The following is a 20,447-nucleotide window of genomic DNA, read 5'->3' as shown; positions in this document are numbered from 1 at the left end:
TTTCTTAATTTAATTAATTTTCTTAATGATAATTAATTAATTAGTAATAATATTTTTTAATTAATTTTTTTTTAAGTCGTTACAGTCGACGAGTGTTCTTTTAGGGATCGTCGACGAAGTTCATTCCCTCGTCGACAAAGAAATCTCGAGTGAGTGAATTTCAAATTTTAAGTTTCATTGACGAATGTATCCTCTCGTCGACGAATTCCCTACTATGGTTTGTCGACGAATCCACGTGGCAACAGCGTGTATAAAAAGAATTGAGGAAGCTTCTCTGCGAAGAAATCATATTTCTCTTTGTTTTTCTCTCTCTAAAACGTTTCTTCTGCCTTTTCTCTAAGATTCTGGCCCAGTTTCAGCCCGATCAACAAATGGAGACTGCTACGGTGTTCTAGAGGAGATTCTCTACACAACTTGCGGAGCAAATTTCTAAACTCGGCTTTTTAGGAAATGCTCCAAAGTTGAGGTAAGGGTTAAGATTCCTAGATTTTGGAGTTTTAAATGTTTATTTGAGGTTTATAGGTTGAGAAAATGTTGAAATAATAGGTTATTTGGGGTTTATGTCTCAGGGTTCAGGTGAGCGCCGCAGGCATCATTTTGGGGTTCCTATTGGCTTAATTCAAGAAATCATGTAAAGGGAATATATTAAATCAAGAATTTTTTAGGAAATAACTGGTGAAAAATGGAATTATTATGTATATATGTATATGATTTTCATATGGGTTCTAAAATGCCAACCGTTTAAATTGTAAATTTCTGAGCCTAGGGCTGTGGTATTAGATATTATTTGTGAAAATAAAAAGTTAAATAACAGATTTTCTGGTTAATTGTGTAAGAGATTAAATGTATATTTCCAGTATGAACGATGAATATGGGTTGGCTTATTTTCAGTGAACATATGAATATATGTTGTTAAATTGTGTGGCATGAGTAAATGAAGTTTTTGTGTTGAACAATAATATATGTATGAGATGCAGGAAATACTGAAAATGTATTGAGAATTAAATGTGATATGATTTATGTTGCTTGTGTTTGGTAATTTTAAATTACAATGTATGGTTTGAGAACTTCAGTGGACCAGGAAAATGGCACAGTACTGTTGCGGAAATGTATGGAAGCGCTAGTGCACCCATACGTCTTAAATAGAGTGTGGAGACAAGATGGTCGATTGTGCTAGGGAAGGGTAGTGTCCCCCTGGAGTCTAGACCAGTGTGGGAATAGCCAATCATACCTATAGACTGTAGAATGTGGTTGATTTAACTCTGGAGGGCCAACAAGGATTAAGTCTAGCCTTCGAGCCGCACAACCCGTCATGGGGCAGAAGCATGATTAGGATTTATCACCGGTATAAAGGGTTCTAAACGCATAATTGTAAGTTTAACCATGGATAATATGGGAACAATGGATATGGAAATGGCAGTTATGGAAACAATGGATATAAGAACAGCGGACGGAAATGACATGAAAACGGAATATGTGAAAATAGACATGAATATAGAAAGAGATGATGAATATGTGACACTTGAATATAGAATATGAAAGTGAATGTAATGAATGGCACAGTGATAACAGCATAAAGAGTAATGTGGTAAAGTATTATCAATATTAAATATAGTAGTATTACATGTATTTGGGGCGGGGTATACTCTTTGCTCAAGGGCTGAAAAAGGTGAGTGTCCTGATAGGTATCAAATGTAGTTGTAGGCTGCATAACGTATTAGGGCAGAGGGAAGCTACTTGTATGGGCAGGTAATCTTCCCTATTCTCGAGAACTTATGCTGGTAAACCTTTATATGAATATGTGAGTACAAGATAAACTAACCACCTGAGGGCTTACTGAGTAAGGTAAGCGCCCTGATATGCTTCAGTTATGACCATAGGTTCCTTAAGGTATCATAGTAGAGGGGTGCTACTTATATGGGCGGGTAATCACCCCTATCCTTGGGAATATATGTTGTACTTTAACCTCATGATTGTCACACACTGATTTAATGTATTTCATCCTTACTGAGATGTGTCTCACCCGATAGTTGAATTTATCTTTTCAGGAACTCCACGAGAATGAGCTTAGAGAGCTCGGGCTATTGTAGCGTTTTTGAGATAAAGGGTATAAACTCTGGTTATAATGTTGGGGTTGTAATATATTTATGTTTTTAGAGATGTATATGGATGTTTGTGAATACTAGATGTTGGGTTATGTTTTAAGATGTATATAGATGTAGAAACTCTAGTATATTATGGAAGATTAGTTATTATTTTCGCTGCGTAACTAATTTAGAACTAGGTTCAGGTAAATGGAACATGTGGCACCCAAGCCCCACTTGGCAGGTTTGGGGCATCATGAGATGGTATCATAGATATATTTCAAATAACACTCCAAACCCTAGTTTCGGGTTTGGGGCATTACACATAAAGTATAAAACAAAGGTAGATTTAATTTTTAGAGTCGTAGATTTCTATGTTAAGTAGCTCTCCCTAAGTTTGTGCACTTAATCATGTTTCTAAGTGGCCTCTCTACTATGCATTAGACCTAACTCACGTCTAATCTGTATGAACCTATCTTCCTAAAGAGGTTTGGTGAAAATATTAGCCCATTGTTCATTAGTACACACAAACTCAAGAGCCACATCCCCTTTCTGCACATATTCACGAATAAAATGGTGTCTAATTTCAATATGTTTGGTTCGTGAATGTGAGATTGGATTTTTAGATATATTAATTGCACTAGTATTATCACATTTAATTGGAACCATATCATAGTGCAATCCAAAATCCATGAGTCGTTGCTTCATATAAAGCATTTGAGCACAACAACTTCTAGCCACAATATATTCAACTTTAGCTGTGGATAAGGCAACTGAGTTCTGTTTCTTGGAGAACAAAGAAACCAAATATTGTCCTAAATAATGTCAAGTGCTGCTAGTACTCTTACTATCTACTTTACTACCAATAAAGTCAACATCTGTGTAGCTAACAATCTCAAATGATGTGTATTTAGGGTACCACAAACCTAATTCAACAGTCCCAATTAGGTACATAAGTATTCCTTTAACCGCTAACAATGAGACTCCTTAGGAGCGGCCTCCAACCAAGCACACATACACACACTAAACATGACATCAGGTCGATTAACTATAAGGTATATGAGACTACCAATCATGCCACGATAGAGTTTCACATCAATAGGGATGCCTTGCTCATCTTTATCAAGTTTTGTGGAAGTGCTCATAGGAGTTCCCAAAATTTTACCATCTTCCATATTAAATTTCTTGAGCAAGCCCCTAACATATTTAGATTGGCATATAAAGGTTCCATGATTAGTTTGTTTAATTTGAAGTCCTAGGAAGAAACTTAGTTCACCCATCATGCTCATTTCAAATTCACTTTGCATGCATTTGGCAAACTCATTACACAATTCATCATTAGTTGTTCCAAAGATGATATCATCTACATATATTTGAACAAGGAGCATATGATCATTTTTATATTTGATGAAAAATGTAATGTCAATTTTGCCCCTAGTAAAACCATTGTCTAGGAGAAAATCACTAAGCCTCTCATACCAAGCTCTAGGAACTTGTTTCAATCCGTACATTGCTTTTGACAACCAATAGACATGATTAGGATATTTATGATTTTCAAACCCAGGAGGTTGTTCTACATATACTTCTTCATTTATATAACCATTCAAGAAGGTGCTTTTAACATCCATTTGGTACAATTTAAAGTTCTTAAAAACGGCATAAGCGAGCAACATACGAATGGCTTCCATTCTAGCTACGGGAGCGTAGGTTTCCTCAAAATCTATCCCTTCTTCTTGATTATATCCCTCAGCAACTAGTCTAACTTTGTTTCTAATTACTACTCCATTTTCATCCTTTTTATTTCTATAAACTCATTTAGTTCCAATAATAGTATGATCATCTGGCCAAGGAACTAGGGTCCAAACTTTACTTCTTTCAAATTGGTTAAGTTTTTCCTGCATAGACATTACCTAAGATTCATGCTCTATGACTTCCTTAATATTTTTGGGTTCTTCCTAGGATAAAAATGCAAAATGACTCGCTAGGTTTCTTAAGGAAGACCGTGTGGCTACACCACATGAAGGTTCACCTATGATTTGATCTAAAGGATGGTTCCTAATGAGTTTCCAATCCCTAGGCAGCTCTTGAACCTCACTTTCAACTTTATCATTTTCAATTGATTTGTCATTTGCTTCTGAAGAGTTGTCCACATTATTTTCAATAGATAGCTTATCTAATCTTTTTCTAATATCGATATCATCTTCGTCATCTCTTTTAGAAAACGAATTAGATTCATCAAACACAACATGAATAGATTCAGTAACAGTTAATGTTATTTTATTAAAAATTTTGTATGTTTTATTGTTAAGTGAATAACCTAAGAAAATGCCTTCAACAGATTTAGAGTCAAATTTCCCTAGGTGCTTATTGTCTCTAAGTACAAAGAATTTACAACCAAAGATATAAAAATAGGAGATGTTAGGTCTATGGCCGTTCCACAATTCATATAGAGTATTAAGTGAGGGCCTAATTAACACTCTGTTCATTACATAACATGCAGTATTCACTGGTTCGACCCAGTAATATTTGGGTAATTTATGTTCATTAAGCATTGTCCTACCCATTTCTTGCAAGGACCAATTCTTTATTTTTACAAAACCATTTTGTTGTGGGGTCCTAAAAGTAGAGAAATTATGAAATATGCCTTCTAAGTCACAATAGTTCTTTATGCCATCGTTTTTGAATTCAGTTCCTCTATCACTTCTGATATGTGTAATTTTATAGCCATTTTCATTTTGAATTCTCCTACAGATTTTAGTAAATTGCTCACATGATTCATCTTTATGTGAAAGAAATAGTACCCATGTGAATCTAGAAAAATCATCTACAATTACAAAAGCATACAATTTTCTAGTAAATTGCTCACATGATTCATCTAAGTCACAATAGTTCTTTATGCCATCGTTTTTGAATTCAGTTCCTCTATCACTTCTGATATGTGTAATTTTATAGCCATTTTCATTTTGAATTCTCCTACAGATTTTAGTAAATTGCTCACATGATTCATCTTTATGTGAAAGAAATAGTACCCATGTGAATCTAGAAAAATCATCTACAATTACAAAAGCATACAATTTTCTTTTTCTTAAAACTTGATTTAGTTTGCTTACCCATTTGACATGTATCACAAAATTTATCTTTCACAAAATGTGTTTTTGGCAAGCCTTTAACTAAGTCATTTTCCATAAGTTTTGACAAAAGATCCATACAAGCATGTCCTAGATGTTAATGCCATAACCAACTAGTTTCATTTATAGCGGAAAAATATGTAACTTGTAGAGACGCTAAATTATCAAAACTAGTGGTGTACACATTTTCATGACGTTCAACAATAAAAAGTACTTTGTCATCATATTTGCTCTCAACAATGCATTTATCATTTTCAGAAGATACTTTATAACATTTATCACACAATTGGCTGATACTTAACAAATTATATTTCAAGCCATTAACAAGTAATATATTATCAATAACGAGGGAAGGTTCCTTACCAACCTTACCTACTCCGATGATTTTCCCTTTTGCGTTGTCCCCGAATGTTACGAATCCTCCTTCCTTGGGAGTGATGGATGCGAACTTGGCCTTATTCCTGATCATATGTAGTGAGCAGACGCTATCCAAGTACCACTTGTCCTTGGATGAGGACAATCTTAAGCATACCTGCAAGAAAATCTAAGTAACTGAAGTTGGTCCCCAAATTATGTTGGGTCCATAGGAGTTAGTGCTTGATTCACCTTTGACTCTCCACACCTTTTTAATTCTTACATGTCTATTTCTAAGTGGACAGTCAAACTAAATATGACTAATTTGTTTGCATTTAAAACATTTCATTCGACATCGAGGATCTTTAGGTGGAATTTTGGATTTTGATTTTCGAGTGAAATGTCCCAAATAAAGATCAGGTCGTCTCACATTTTTAATACCATTAAATCCAAGACCTTCTTTTCTAATAGAGTTTCTTTTGGCTCCAAGAAGTTTTTCAAAATTGCATTGGTCATCAATAAATTTATAAACAATTTTGGAGCTATCCTTTAATTTTCTCTCAAGCTCATCAATTTTCAAATCTTCTTTCTTTAAGAATCGAAGCATGGGACTTCTTTGCAATTTCAAAAAGTTTTGACCAATTTTCACATTTCTTTTTTAAAACATCATTTTCCTTAGTTATTTTGTTTAATAATTTAGATACGCGAATATATTCATATTGCAATTCTTTATATGTAGGCATGCTATCAGAATCACAATCATCATCAGAATAATATGAAGATAATGAGCAGGAAGACAATACCTCATCATCCCGTGCCATCAGGCACAAGTTAGAAATCTCCGAATCACTGCAGTATGAATCTAAATCACTGCAATTTTGCTTATCCCACGAGGTGCCTGCTTTCATAGCTCTCTTCTTTTTCCTAGACTCCCTTTTCAACACGAGCAGTCGGGTTTGATATGTCCATCCAATTGTAATACGTGGGAGCATTTGATTTTTCTTTTCTTTTTCTGGATTCTCCCTTCTCAGATACTAAATCTTTGAACTTTCTATATGGCCTACTATTCTTTCTAAAGAACCTGCTGAACTTCCTAGTGAACATAGTCATGTCATCTCCAAATTCAGGTTCACTGCACTCACTAGAAGTACTAGTAGACATTTTTAAAGCAGTCACTTTCCTCATTCTATTATGCTCATTCAGTCTCTCATTAATAGCTAACTCATACGTGATAAGTGACCCTATCAATTCATCTAGTGACGTATCCTTTAGATCTCTACCCTCAGATATGGTCATAGCCTTTTCTTCCCAAATCGGTGGCAATCCCCTAAAGATTTTCTTAATCATTTCATACGTGGGATGTGTATGAAGCGAGTGTACATGCTCTGAATGAATTCACCAGTATTCATTCTAAAGGCTTCATACTCACTGGTCAACATGTCTATCCTAATATCTTTAACATCTCTAGTACCCTCATAGGTGACCTCTAACTTATCCCATATCTCCTTAGCAGAATTTCATGCCATAACTCTATTAAATTCATTAACATCAAGTCCACAAATGATATTATTAATGGCAGTAGCATTTACACTAACAGCTTTCATATCCTCATCAGTATATTCATCTTCAGTCTTAGGAATTCTAATTTCACCTTCAGTTTTCATGGGAACATAGTTTCCCTTAGAGACAACTCTCCACACCTTCTAGTCAATATTCTGAAGATAAATGCACATCATTTGTTTCTAGAAGGTGTAATTGACACCACTGAAAATGGGAGGACTTGTGGAAGAGGGTCCCTTAAGAAAAGGGGTTACAGTGTTATGAGTCATCTAGATCTTTTGCAGAACAATGGTTAAGTCTAAGCAACTAGGCTCTGATACCAATTATTGAAATTACCGTAATCCCAAGAGGGGGGTGAATTGGTATTTTAATTTTTTCTCCCCTAGGTCAATTATCCAGCACAGTATTACACAACCTAAGGTCAATCTAAAGCAGATAATGAAATGAATCAATAAACGCAGCTGAAATTTAAATTGTGCAAGTAAAATATTCAAGCATGCACAGCAAAGCAAGTAAAGAGAGATTACACAAGATATGTTATCGAGGTTCAGCAAACGTACCTACGTCCTCACCTTGGCTCACAAGTACAAGGATTTCACTACGGCTCACTTAACGGGTGGAACGGCACCTAATACAATCAGGTCAAATTAAAGCAGGGCAAACCACAACCTTTACAACCAATCCTTCCAGGCTGGATCAACGCCCTCTCAGGCCATGATTGGAATACAACCAATTCAAGATACAAAGTGTGTACAAAATGAGTGCTTCTCCAACAAGCAGATTTTTACCAATATCAATAAATTCACATTAACAAGATAGGAACTATAAGCTCAGTGCAATACATGTGCAATAACACTCAATCTAATATTAATATGCAATCAAGTCCAAGAGTGTATAATCAATCTATCTTTGAAACTATTTATCCAAATAAATCAATCACAACTAGTGTTTCAAAGAGTTCCAACTAGAGTATTCAAAATATCTCAAATATGATTGTCACGCTTCAAACCCGCCAAGTGGGGCCCAGAGTGTGATGTGATCCAATCACCTGTGTCTAATACCATAACCTCAATCACGTAGTGGAAAAATAAATAAATATCCTCAATAATATACCATAGTCATATATATATCCCAAAAAGTAATATTCTCTATCCAGTATTCACAAATATACAACTCAGAAATCATAAATATACTACATCCCAAAAAATATATATCCAAAGTTATACCCTCTCACCAAAAATACTATGCCAACAAACCCAACCTCGAGCTCGCTAAGCTCGATCACGCAGAGGTCCTAAAAAATATGAAATTCATATTGGGTGAGACACATCTCAATAAGTCGGAATAGATTAATACCAGTGTGTGGCTATCATGAGGTTTGTGTACAAAATATAATCATTATTGACAAAATAATCCACAATTATGGAATCATTCTCTGTCCCTACCTACACACATGTAGTGTATTTTATTAATGAGAGTTTCCCAAGGATTTGGGTGATAAACCACCCATACAAGTATCACCCCTTTGCTCTGATACCTAATGCAACCAGGTATGGCTACAACTGAAGCTCATCAGGGCACTCACCTTACTCAGTAAGCCCTCGGGTGGATAGTTTATCCCACAAATGTTTACAGGTAGAAGTCCCCAATGATATGGAAGATTACCCACCCATACAAATAGCTTGTCTCTATTCTGATACGTTATGCAGTCTAGTATGACTACATCTGATACTTATCAGAACACTCGCCTTTTTCAACAAGCCCTCAAGTGAAGAGTATACTTCACCCCAAATATAAATAATTCTACAATACATATATATATATATATATATATATATATATATATATACATATATAGTGCATTATTCCTTTTACTTTGTATCTATTATCTCTGTAATTCTCATCTTTTTATAATCTCGGTTTTCTCATTCCTCGGTATTTTGCATCACATAAATCTCACTTCCACATCATTGGGGGTTACGTATCACCGTCCCTCGAGACCTTTCTCAATAATCGTCATCCGGGCGTTACGTTTCACCGTCCCCTAGGACCCTTTTTGTAATTTGTATTCACAATCACTGTTCTCATATTATACGTTGGTTAAATTTACAATTATGCATTTAGAACTCACTGCCAGATGGATAAACACTGTCATGCTTCCCCCTCATGACGGTTTGTGCACCCGAAGGCTGGACTTCACCCTGGTCGGCCCACCAAAGTTAAATCAACACCACATTCTACAGTCTGTAAGTCCGATTGACTTTCCCACACTGGTCCGAACTCCAGGGGGAACTCTACCCTACACAGCACAATCGACTATCCCATCTCCACACTCTCTCTAAGACGTGTGGGTGCACTAATCTTTGCCAAAAATCATACGCAACAGTATTGTACCTCACTATGGTCGACCGGAGTTCTCAAATCATAAATTGCAATTTAACATTCACATTCAGCTCTGATTAACAATACACATGCAAATAATCCCAATATATTTCAGTATTTCTAACATGTCATACATATATATATCACACCTCAACTCAGTATTTTTCATTTTAGTCATGCAACAGATTTCAAATAATACGCATAATTATATCTCATTAAAACAGTAAGCCAACCCATATTCATCATCAGTTTTACTGAAAACACACATTTAATCATCTCCACAATTTCTAGAAAACTCATTACTTTAATCGTTCCATTTTCACAAATAATAACTAATATCACAACCCCAAGTTCAAAAACATCATAGTTCAAACGGTTGGCTTTTTCAAAATTTGCATGATAATTATATTAATAAACACATAAGTTTTCCATTTTAACTAGTAAAAATTCACAAAAGTACTGGCTTAATCAATTACCCTTACCTGGTTTTTAGAAACTACGCCTACAGGGATCCCGAAATTATACCTGTGGCGCTCACCCGAACCCTAAATTCATAAATCCTAATTTATCAATTCCACCCTAAATAAAATACTATTTTAACAATTCCTAGGACCATAAATTCCAAACAAACAATTAAACTCCAAAAAATAACCAATTTTATTAATTCCCTAAATCTCACTCTCGCTTTGGAGTGGTGCTTAGGACCCCCAAATTGATAATTTGCTCCGACCAAAATGTCAACAATCGAGACTAGGACCCCATGGTAGTGTCTGATCGTCGATTTAGTTGAAGATCTAAAGAGAAATTGAGGAAAGAGAGGGAGTATACCTTACCCCAAGAGTGGTGCTTACGTCGCTCTTACGACAAATTCTCTGGTAGAAATGTCGGTGGCAGAGATAGGAACCCAACGGTATTTTCCATTCCCCGATCGGTCGAGTATTTGCGAGAAAATGACGAGAGAGAAACGAAAAGATGTAGGAGAGAGATAGAGGAGACGGACGGAGAGAGAGAGAGGTAGAGGAGACGGATGGAGAGAGAGAGCTAAGCTCTCTGTAACTTTAAAAAAAAAAAAACTTTCCTTTCCTAAAGGATCTAAGATCCTTCAGGTTATAAGGATACATATATTACATATTATAATATTACATTATTATATTATATTATATTATATTATTATATTATTTAATTAATTTTGATTTTAATTTAATTTATTTTTTTACACTTCAATGCACATTATTTTCTAGTACGTTACAATGATTATCTCAAAATATTAGCTCAAGAGATATTTGAAGTATAAGCTTGTTAAAATAATTTTATCACAATCAAAATACAAGCCTCGAAGTCTTGCAATACAAATGTCAAGGCACACAAACTTCAAAGTTTTCCCCACACAATGAAGTTATTAAATAAACCGGGGAGAAAAACTTAGACAAAAATTCTCAATAGAAAATCAATGTATCAACAAACCAATGAGAGTTTGAGCAAGTAGAATCAATGTAAAATCACTCAAGGCACTCTCACCAAACTAGATTTTGCAAAGGAATAACAATGGGGAGTGAGTTTCGGTCATCTGAGCCATAGGTTCGGTCACCCGAACAGACACATAAGAAAAAGTGAATTTTCCATGTTCGAGTGCCTGAAAATAAGTTCGGTCTGCTGACCAAGGCGATTTTCCAAAATGTTCGTGGTTTGGTCACCTGGACTTAAGTTCGGTCGCCCGAGAGTATTTTGAACATGAAGTTCGGGCGCCCGGGTTGTTGAAAAAGTCTGGTTTAAATATTCAGTCAACCGAGAACATTACGCTCTTTTTAGTTTGGTCTCCCGAAGTCAAGTCAACACGTTGACTTGCCTACGTTCAGTTGACCGAGGCATTTTCAACACCAAGGTTCGGTGGCCCGAATCCTTAATATTTTACCACCTAAGTCTTGAAAAATGATTTCCCCTGATAGTGTATATGATAATGGGGCTAAACCTAAGTGCTAGTATAAGGACTTAGGGTCTTTTCTAAGGCCTTTTTGAGTTTATGGTTCTTATATGCATGATATGCATCAATTATTACAAACTTTGGCTTAATTAGATACAAACCCAAATTGAATGAAATATAAAATACAAAGAGAATAAACATTTTGGGTATTCATCTTCTTCAAGACCATATGTACCATATGATACTACCAATTGATCTTGCACACAAACTTGGCAAACATTAAATATCAAAACATTTTTCATTATCAAAACGGAATATGACCTATAAGGTCAACACTATCTCCTATTTTTCTAACATCTACTACATTATTTTTTAGGTCTTTGTCTAACAATGATTCTAGCCACATTTTTATGCTTCTTTTTTCTAGTGTACCTAAGTTTAAATCTCGATTTTTAATTTCTCTAACTTTCTCCCCTACTAATTTTGTCTCTTAAAAGAAAATTAAGTTAATTTTCCTTCTAATATTTTTTTCACTATTTCCATGCTTTTACTTGTAAAAGCCCCTACATTCCAAGTTTTATAAACTAATTTTAATTTCTTATACTAACTTCCTAACCCTCTCCCTTCTATATTGATTCACTCTATTCCCTTGGCCTAGGTGGATTTGGTAAGGATCATAATATACAAAATCTGACAAGTTTTATGTTGGCTATCAGCTACCTAACCCAACCCTACTTCTTTATTCAGGCTTGGGACTAACTTTGTGTACAAAGATCAATTGTGTTACACAATCAAAGTGCAAGTTCAAGCTTTCTTCTTGTATTTTTGGATGTAAGGTTATTTCACATAGACACTAAAACAAAAACTAAAACCCTACACAAGCTACCTTGAGCAAACTAAACATAAAACAAAACTAATATACACTAAAAAGTCTAGTATATGTCTAGTCCATAATTTTTTAAAGCACACCATACAACCAATAGAAACTACACTAAAATCACAATGCACTTAAAAAAATAAAATCTAAAGTTTTTCTAATAGTAGTTTGCATATACTCTACTCCCTTCAATCTATTTGGGATCTACTAGACCTCTCCAATTCAATTGAAAGTCATTAACATCTTATTTGTGCATTTGAAGTTGAATAGGTGCTTTAATATTCTTCTATTTTAATTTTAGAAGTCACTTGAAAGAAGACATATGACTCATTTGAACTAAATTTATAACCTACTTGACCTAGTTTATGAGTAGCCTAAATCACATCCAAGTGCAGGTGGCCTCCTCCAATCTCATGAAATTCATTTGGAAACATCCATGACCTTGTGTACAACTCATTCGAACTATTATTATAAATTATCTTAAACTCATTCAAGCATAGAAAGCCCTCTTCAATTCATTTAGACTTATTAGAACCTTACAAAACCCTTTTTGTTTTATTTGGAAGTGAACTCAGGCCTATTAATTTGGTTTTACAACTAATTAAGCAAGGGCAGTCCATTTTAATTTGATTGAAACTTATTTAGCGCCTATCAAAAACTTCTCCTATGCACTTAGATGTGAATTGGGATACTATCATTACACAACTTTAAAATACTTGATTTAGGATTCCACCAAATTGATTTCACCAAAATTTGCAAGTTGAGTAGAACATAAAAAATAAAAAAATAAAATAAAATACATTGTCCCCTTATTCGCTCTCAGCACTTGAAAAATCAATTTCTTACCATCTTCACCTGCTTTTTTTTTTTTTTTTCTCCCATTACTAAATAGATTGGAACTATTTTGTAGACTCGACAAACATTTAAAAGAACCCCATTTTTAAAATATAGCGAGACGAAATGAGAGAGTTGATCATCATTTACCTGGTAACTTGTAACCCCTCTCTAATATGTCTTATATGCATGAAATCATCCTGTAAAAATTTCCTTTCCCTATTATTCTATTTTTGAAAAAGAAAACTTACTCTTTATTCCCTCTTAAAAGGATGGTGCAAACAACAGCAGTAGGATCTTACAAATAACTGATACAAACACATCTGGGTGGCTGAATAATCCATGATGCATTCAAGCCCACAATGTCCCATTCAGGGGGACAAAAAGGAAAAGACTAAAAAAAAATCATCTGAATGGCTTCAGTGACTGATTAGTCATTTTGCATTACAAGAGATGTGAAGATCAAACATGGGATCAATAAAAAACAAAAACAAAATAACAACAAAAAACAGATGGCCACTTGCATCGAAACAAAGGAAAATCCAGTAACAACTCACTGTGTTCTGTATCCTATTTGTTTCAATTGTTTCACCTTCTTAAAATCTGGGATGTGGTAATTCTTTTCCGCCTCCCAAGCGAGTTGGGACATACAATTAAATGACGACTTTGCACCTTTCTCGTCTGTCACTTCCCAGGGAAATGGAATACGGACTTCATAAATACCTTTCTGTGGCGAGCAGAGACGCATGTCAAAACCTAACCTATCAACCCATATCATCCGAGCTTCAGAGACCTGCACAGCAAGAAGCAATCTTAATAGGATACTAAATAAAAACACAATCAAAAAACAAATTTGTGGTCTGAGTTCTGCCATTTTCCAATAATATGATTCATAAGTAGAATCATGGTTTCACTTTTTTTTCACTGATATATCTTGTCTAACACTGAATGTATGAGTTACGGTGACTAACAAATGATTGTCAAAAATCAACAGCTACCTCTGTGCCCTTGTGATATACAGTCCTTATTTACTACTACAAGCCATATTCTTATTAACTACTGCAAGCCATGATCTTATTAACTACTACAAATTGTAAAAAATTGGCAAAATCTTGAAGAGACAAGGAGACTTTAATCAAAACAATACAGTTGTAGAACAAAGCATGTGCATAATCTTTCAGCCTGGTGTAACTTCAGAAAGATAAGAACGAAGTGTATCAAGTATAAACACAGTTAGACAACGCAATAATAGATTGTACCAACGCATAGGATCCCAAGGCTGACAATCACATAAAACTTGCTTTTATCAAGTCCAAGACCACACAGGCGATGTAACTGGTGATGCTACATGGCAAACTTTACCGTTCATTCAATATGCTAAATAGAACAAAATCCAACAAAATGCAAAAAATAATAATAAAATAAAACAAAAAAACAAAAATAAAACACAAGACCAAGAGGCCTGATTCAATTTTAAATGGCAGTCTAAAAAAGAAGAATAAAACAAGGGCCGTTAACCACCAAATTCCTGTAAACTGAGCAGGTACAACCATTTAACGTGCTCAAGGATAGTGATAGTTCAGTTTCACACATAAAAGGGACCTTTATCTTTTGGTTGTCAGGCCTTAAATATTCAGCCCTTCACAAACCCAGTTCAACACTACTATCCACTTTCATCATTCATTTTGCGTCCAATAAAACATGGTAAATAAAAACTAAAAATTGCAATATCAAGTCACTTCCCCAATATCTATTTCATACAAGTCACAAATATCAGCCACCTCAATGAAGTTTGTGACAAATTTAACTCAAATTTTGTGTGGGTTCTCTCCTAAGTTTTCAAGCCACAAAAGATAAAATAATCATAAGAGTTGACAAAGAACATTGTCTTTCCTTTTTTTTTTTTCTCTTTTACCACAAGTTGCCCCCCATTTGTAAAGAGAAATTATGTGCATCTAAAATCCCAACTATTAACTGTTGTGAATAAACTCGGATTTTGCACAGCGGAAATTAAATGCAGCAACAATGAAGAACAAATATGGAACACACACACACGCAGTATATATGAAAGCAAGAACAACAATGCAAAGAATTACATGGTTTGGCAATGCCTACATCCACAGGAGCAATCGGCAAAGCTTCACTATATAAGTATCAAAGAACACACACTACAATACATCGTACAATGATATTATCATCAAAATACAATCAAACTAGTGTATAAATAAAGTTCCCGTTGGAGGTTTTCCCCCAAATCCCAACCAACTTAACATTCATATTCAAATTTTGGATTCAGCCTCACTGCCTAAGACAAAACCGTCGACGGTTTCAGAGGCCCATCTACGGTTTGCTTCAACGAAAAGATACTGAGAGAAAATTTTCTGAGATTTCAGTCAAACCGTCGATGGTTTCCCCCAAATTGTTGATATTAACTATGTTCTCCTCTTTGTGTATGTCAACCACTCAAGAAATGAGCCACCAAACACAACAATCTCCACCTTGGCAAATTTCTACCCCTTAGGAGATCCTGAAAAACATAGCCCGATGCTCCACCTTGACCTTAGAACGTTAGGCTGGGTCTGTCTCCCTTCTAGCACTTGGAGCCATGAAGCAAGTCCAAGCAATGCTTGAACTTATCAGCAGTAACTGGTTTTGTCAAAATGTCCGCTGTGTTTTCAAATGTGAACCTTTTCCAATATAAGTTCACCTGAAGTAATCAATTCTCAAACCCTGTGGAACCTTACATCAATATGTTTGGTAGAGCATGGTACATCTGATTCTTCACCAAGCAAATGGCACTCTGACTGTCACAATGCAGCACAACTCCACCTTATTGTATACCCAGCTCCTTGACCAACTGGTAAGCCATGAGGCTTCTTTTTCAGTTTCTGCAAACTGCTATATATTCAAATTCAGTTGTAGACAATGTCACCAAGGACCTCCAACATATAGGTCCTCCCACAAGGGCAAAGACATAACTCATTGTAGGTCTTCCGTCATCCATATTTCTTCCATAATCAGCATCAACAAACCCCACAACTGATGGACTATCCTGTTGCTTGCCGAACATGATGCCATAACTAGAAGTACCCCACAAGTATCTAAAAATTCATTTGACAGTTTCCCAATGTTGTCTACCCGAATTAGAGAGAAACTTACTCACCACACTCACTGCATGTGCCAAGTCTGATCTTGTTCACACCATGGCATACATTAAACTCCCCACGGCGCTAGCATAGGAACCTTTGACATGTCCCGGATATCATCATCCGTACTTGGACATTTAGCAGCAGACAATTTAAAGTGACTCGTTAGAGGTGTACATACCAGTTTAGTATCAACCATTCTGAACCTTTCCAACACCTTCTCCACATAACCGCCTTGAGATAACCACAACATCCCTGCAGTTCTTTCCCAGCGAATTTCCATCCCAAGTATCTTCTTAGCTAGACCAAGATCCTTCATGTCAAACTATTTATGCAACAAATCCTTTAACTGATTTACCTCAGTTAAATCCTTCGCAGCTATTAACATGTCATCGACATACAATAATAAGAAAATAAAAGAACCATCATCAAACTTCTTCAAATACACGCAGCAGTCATATTCACATCTTCCGTAGCCTATCCTGATCATATATGAATCAAACCATTTGTACCATTGCCTCGGAAACTGTTTCACCTCGTAAAAAGACTTCTTCAACTTGCAAACTATATGCTCTTGCCTGGGTTCACTAAATCCCTCTAACTGTACCATATAAATTTGTTTCTCCAAGTCACCATGGAGAAATGTCGTCTTCATATCCATTTGTTCCAAATGCAGTTCATTATAAGCTACTAACCCCAACACTACCCTGATGGAAGTGTGTCGGACCAAAGGTGGATTTCATCATAATCTATTCCCTTTTTCTATGAGTACCACTTTGCCACTAACCATGCCTTGAATTTCTCTCCTTCTTTTTCTCAAATTACTTCCTTCTTCCTATATACCCATTTACAACCTATTGCTCTCTTCCCATTTGGAATCTCCACCAACTCCCAAGTTTGATTCTTATGCAGCGACTTCATTTCCTCAATCATAGCAGTCATCCACCTACTTTTCTCTTGGCCATGCTCTACCTCTTGAAAAGTAGTTGGATCATTGCAATTGGTAATGAAAGCATAAGATACCAACTCTTCAAACTCATACCTTGACAGTGGTCTGATAGTGCGTCTCGATCTCCGTATAGGAATATTGTCGACTTGCTGATTTCCCGAGCTAGAATTCCCTGCAACACAAGGACTAAGATCATTATCATTGCCCTGAAATTCTAACCCCACCTGCACAACATGTTCGTCTCTGCTCCAGTTTTTTGGCTCCTGTTTCCCTTCATCAAATTCTTTAGTATGCTTCACCATACCTTTCTCATCGAAAACTACATCCCTATTAATCACCACCTTATTTGCCATTGGAACTCACAGCTTGAACCCCTTCACATCCTTTTAATATTCCAAAAAGATGCAATGTCTAGACTTTGCGTCAAGTTTCAATCTCTCCTCACTAGACACGTGAACATATGCTGGACAACCGAATACCTTTAAACCGGAATAGTCTACCACATTTCCCGTCCATACCTATTCAGTCACTTTCCCCTCTAGTGATGCCCTTAGTGATCGGTTTACCAAGAAACAAGTCATACTAACTGCCTTGGCCCAGAAGTTCTTCAGAAGCCCTGCATTAAGCCCGAGACACCGAGCACTTTCAGCTGGAGTTCAATTCATCCTTTCAGCCACATCATTTTGTTGAGGTGTCTGGCGAACAGTGAAATGTCTCTTAATGCCCTGTTACTCACAAAACTCCATGAACCTAGAATTAGTGTACTCAGTCCCATTGTCTGATCTGAGGCATTTGATTCTCCTCCCAATCTGATTTTCCAATTCAACTTTCCAAAACTTAAACCTGACAAACGTATCAGACTTGTGTCGCATGAAGTATACTCAAACTTTCTGTGAGTAGTCGTCAACAAAACTCACAAAATAAACATGTCCCCCTCGAGATGCCACTCTAACAGACCCCCAAACATTAGAATGTATGTAATCAAGAATACCTTCCATCTTGTGAATAGCTGATTTGAATTGTGCCCTATTTTGCTTTCCAAGAACACAAAACTTGCAAAAATTCAGCTTACATGTTTTCATACCTTTCAAGAGTTTCCTCTTGTGAAGTTCTTTCATACCATGTTCACCCATATGCAGAATCTACGGCTGCAGTTTCACCTACAATAGTAGTTCCCTACAGTGTATAAATATTTTCATCTAACTTTTGCCCTTTCATCACTGTCAGATTACCTTTGCACACCTTCATAATCCCACTTTCGGACTTGTAATTAAATCCATTACAATCCAAAGTTCCAAGTGAAATGAGACTCTTCAGTAGGTCCGTATGTGTCTTACATTACTCAAGATTCTCATATCACTATCAAACATTTTAATTTTAACACTTCCTATGCCAATGATTTTATGAGACATCATTGCCCATAAGAACTAAACCTATATTTACCAACTTGTAAGTGCTGAACCACTCCTAATTTGGAGTCATATAGTAAGAACATGCCGAGTCTAGGATCCACGAGTCCGTGAGGCGATCCGACCCCGACGAAACTAAAAGTACATCACCATCACTGCAAACTAAATTTTCTTCTTGAACTACATTTGCTGATTTTGAAGTCCCTTCATGTTTTTCAGCGTTTCCTTTCTTCCAATCGGGACACTCCGATTTAATGTGCCCCTTTTTACCACACTTATAACACCGGATATCTTTTTTCTTCTTAGATTGAGTTTAGGACTTTTGACTCAATCCATTTCTAAATTTTCCTCTCCCACAATCATGGTTACCTTTCACCACAAGTCCTTCTCCGTGTGAATTTTCATCACAGACTTTCATCCTTTGATGAAACCCCAACAATGCACTTGTCACCTCTTTCAAATTTAGGATCTCTTTCCCCCATGTAAGAGTGGTAACCATGTTCTCATACGTCTGAGTTGCTAGCAAGGAAATCAGTAGCATCAACGCCTTATCATCCTCTCCAAATTTCACATCAACCCGCATTAAATCACTTATGATTTGATTAAATGCGTTAATGTGTTGGTTAAAGTTTGAACCCTTCACCATCTTAAACCAATAAATACATTGCTTAAGAAAAAGTTTGTTAGTAAGAGATTTGGACATGTACCGGCTTTCAAGCTTTTGCCAAACAGCCACAGGAGAATCTTCCTCCATGACATTATAAAGCACTTCATCAGCCAAACACAATCGTATTGTAGCAACGGCCTTTGCCTCTAATTCTTTCCAATTAGTCTCATCCATAATTTCCGGTTGAACACCATACAAGGCCTTCACCATCCCTTACTACACAAGCAAATCTTTCACTCTTCTCTGTCATAAACCAAAGTTTCTAGTTCCATCAAATTTGACAACGTCAAATTTTGCAGACGAAGTACCCGATGCCATAACAACAAGTGCTCCGATACCAATTGTTGTGAATAAACTCGGATTTTGCACAGCAGAAATTAAACACAGCAACAATGAAGAACAAATATGAAACACACACACGTAGTATATATGAAAGCAAGAACAACAACGCAAAGAATTACATGATTCGGCAATGCCTACATCCACGAAAGCAATCGACAAAGTTTCACTATATAAGTATCAAAGAACACACGCTACAATACATCTTACAATGATCTTATCTTCAAAATACACTCAGACTAGTGTATAAATAAAGTTTCCTTCGAAGGTTTCCCCCCAAATCCCAACCAAATTAACGTTTATATTCAAATTTTGAATTCAGCCTCGCTGCCCAGAACGAAATCGTCGACAGTTTTAGAGGCCCATCGATGATTTGCTTCGACGGAAAGATACCGAGAGCAGAATTTCTGAGATTTATGTCAAACCGTCGATGGTTTAGTGAAACCGTCGACGGTTTCCCCCAGATTGCTAATATTAACTATGTTCTCCTCCTTGTGTATGCCATCCACTCAAGAAATAAGCCACCAAACACAACATTAACAATATTGTTGCTTTTGGTTACTAAAATTAAAGCACCATTATGCTAAGCTGTAACCAATTACAAGCAAAGGGAATGCTAGGAGCAGCTGCAGTTAGTCTCTGTGTCTATACACACTAATAGGGCCACTTGACATTTTTCTTAAACATATATGAGGTACTCATTTAAAAGGTTTTTTTTATTTTCAAAAAAAATAAAAATAGAAAAGAAAGCTTATTGGGAATCAGAAACTAAAACAAGAGAGATGCAGCCATTGTCA

The 20,447-nt window shown here is 36.0% G+C and overlaps 1 protein-coding gene across 1 annotated transcript in view; it reads right to left on the bottom strand.

Annotated features, from left to right (window-relative positions):
* Positions 1-13,370: 13,370 nt before the first annotated feature.
* The window catches only part of LOC131157549 (glutamyl-tRNA reductase-binding protein, chloroplastic), a 32,427-nt gene continuing 25,350 nt past the window's right edge, over positions 13,371-20,447 (bottom strand). Inside the window, exon 5 of the mRNA XM_058111788.1 lies at positions 13,371-13,933. Within this exon, the coding sequence (XP_057967771.1) occupies positions 13,694-13,933 (240 nt within the window). The 3' untranslated portion in view covers positions 13,371-13,693. The remainder of the gene's footprint in view (positions 13,934-20,447) is intronic.

Source organism: Malania oleifera, chromosome 6, assembly GCF_029873635.1.
Source record: "Malania oleifera isolate guangnan ecotype guangnan chromosome 6, ASM2987363v1, whole genome shotgun sequence".
In the NCBI taxonomy this organism is placed as follows: Eukaryota; Viridiplantae; Streptophyta; class Magnoliopsida; order Santalales; family Ximeniaceae; genus Malania; species Malania oleifera.
The sequence above is the reverse complement of the archived record's forward strand: the minus strand, read 5'-3'. Positions and strand labels throughout refer to the sequence as shown.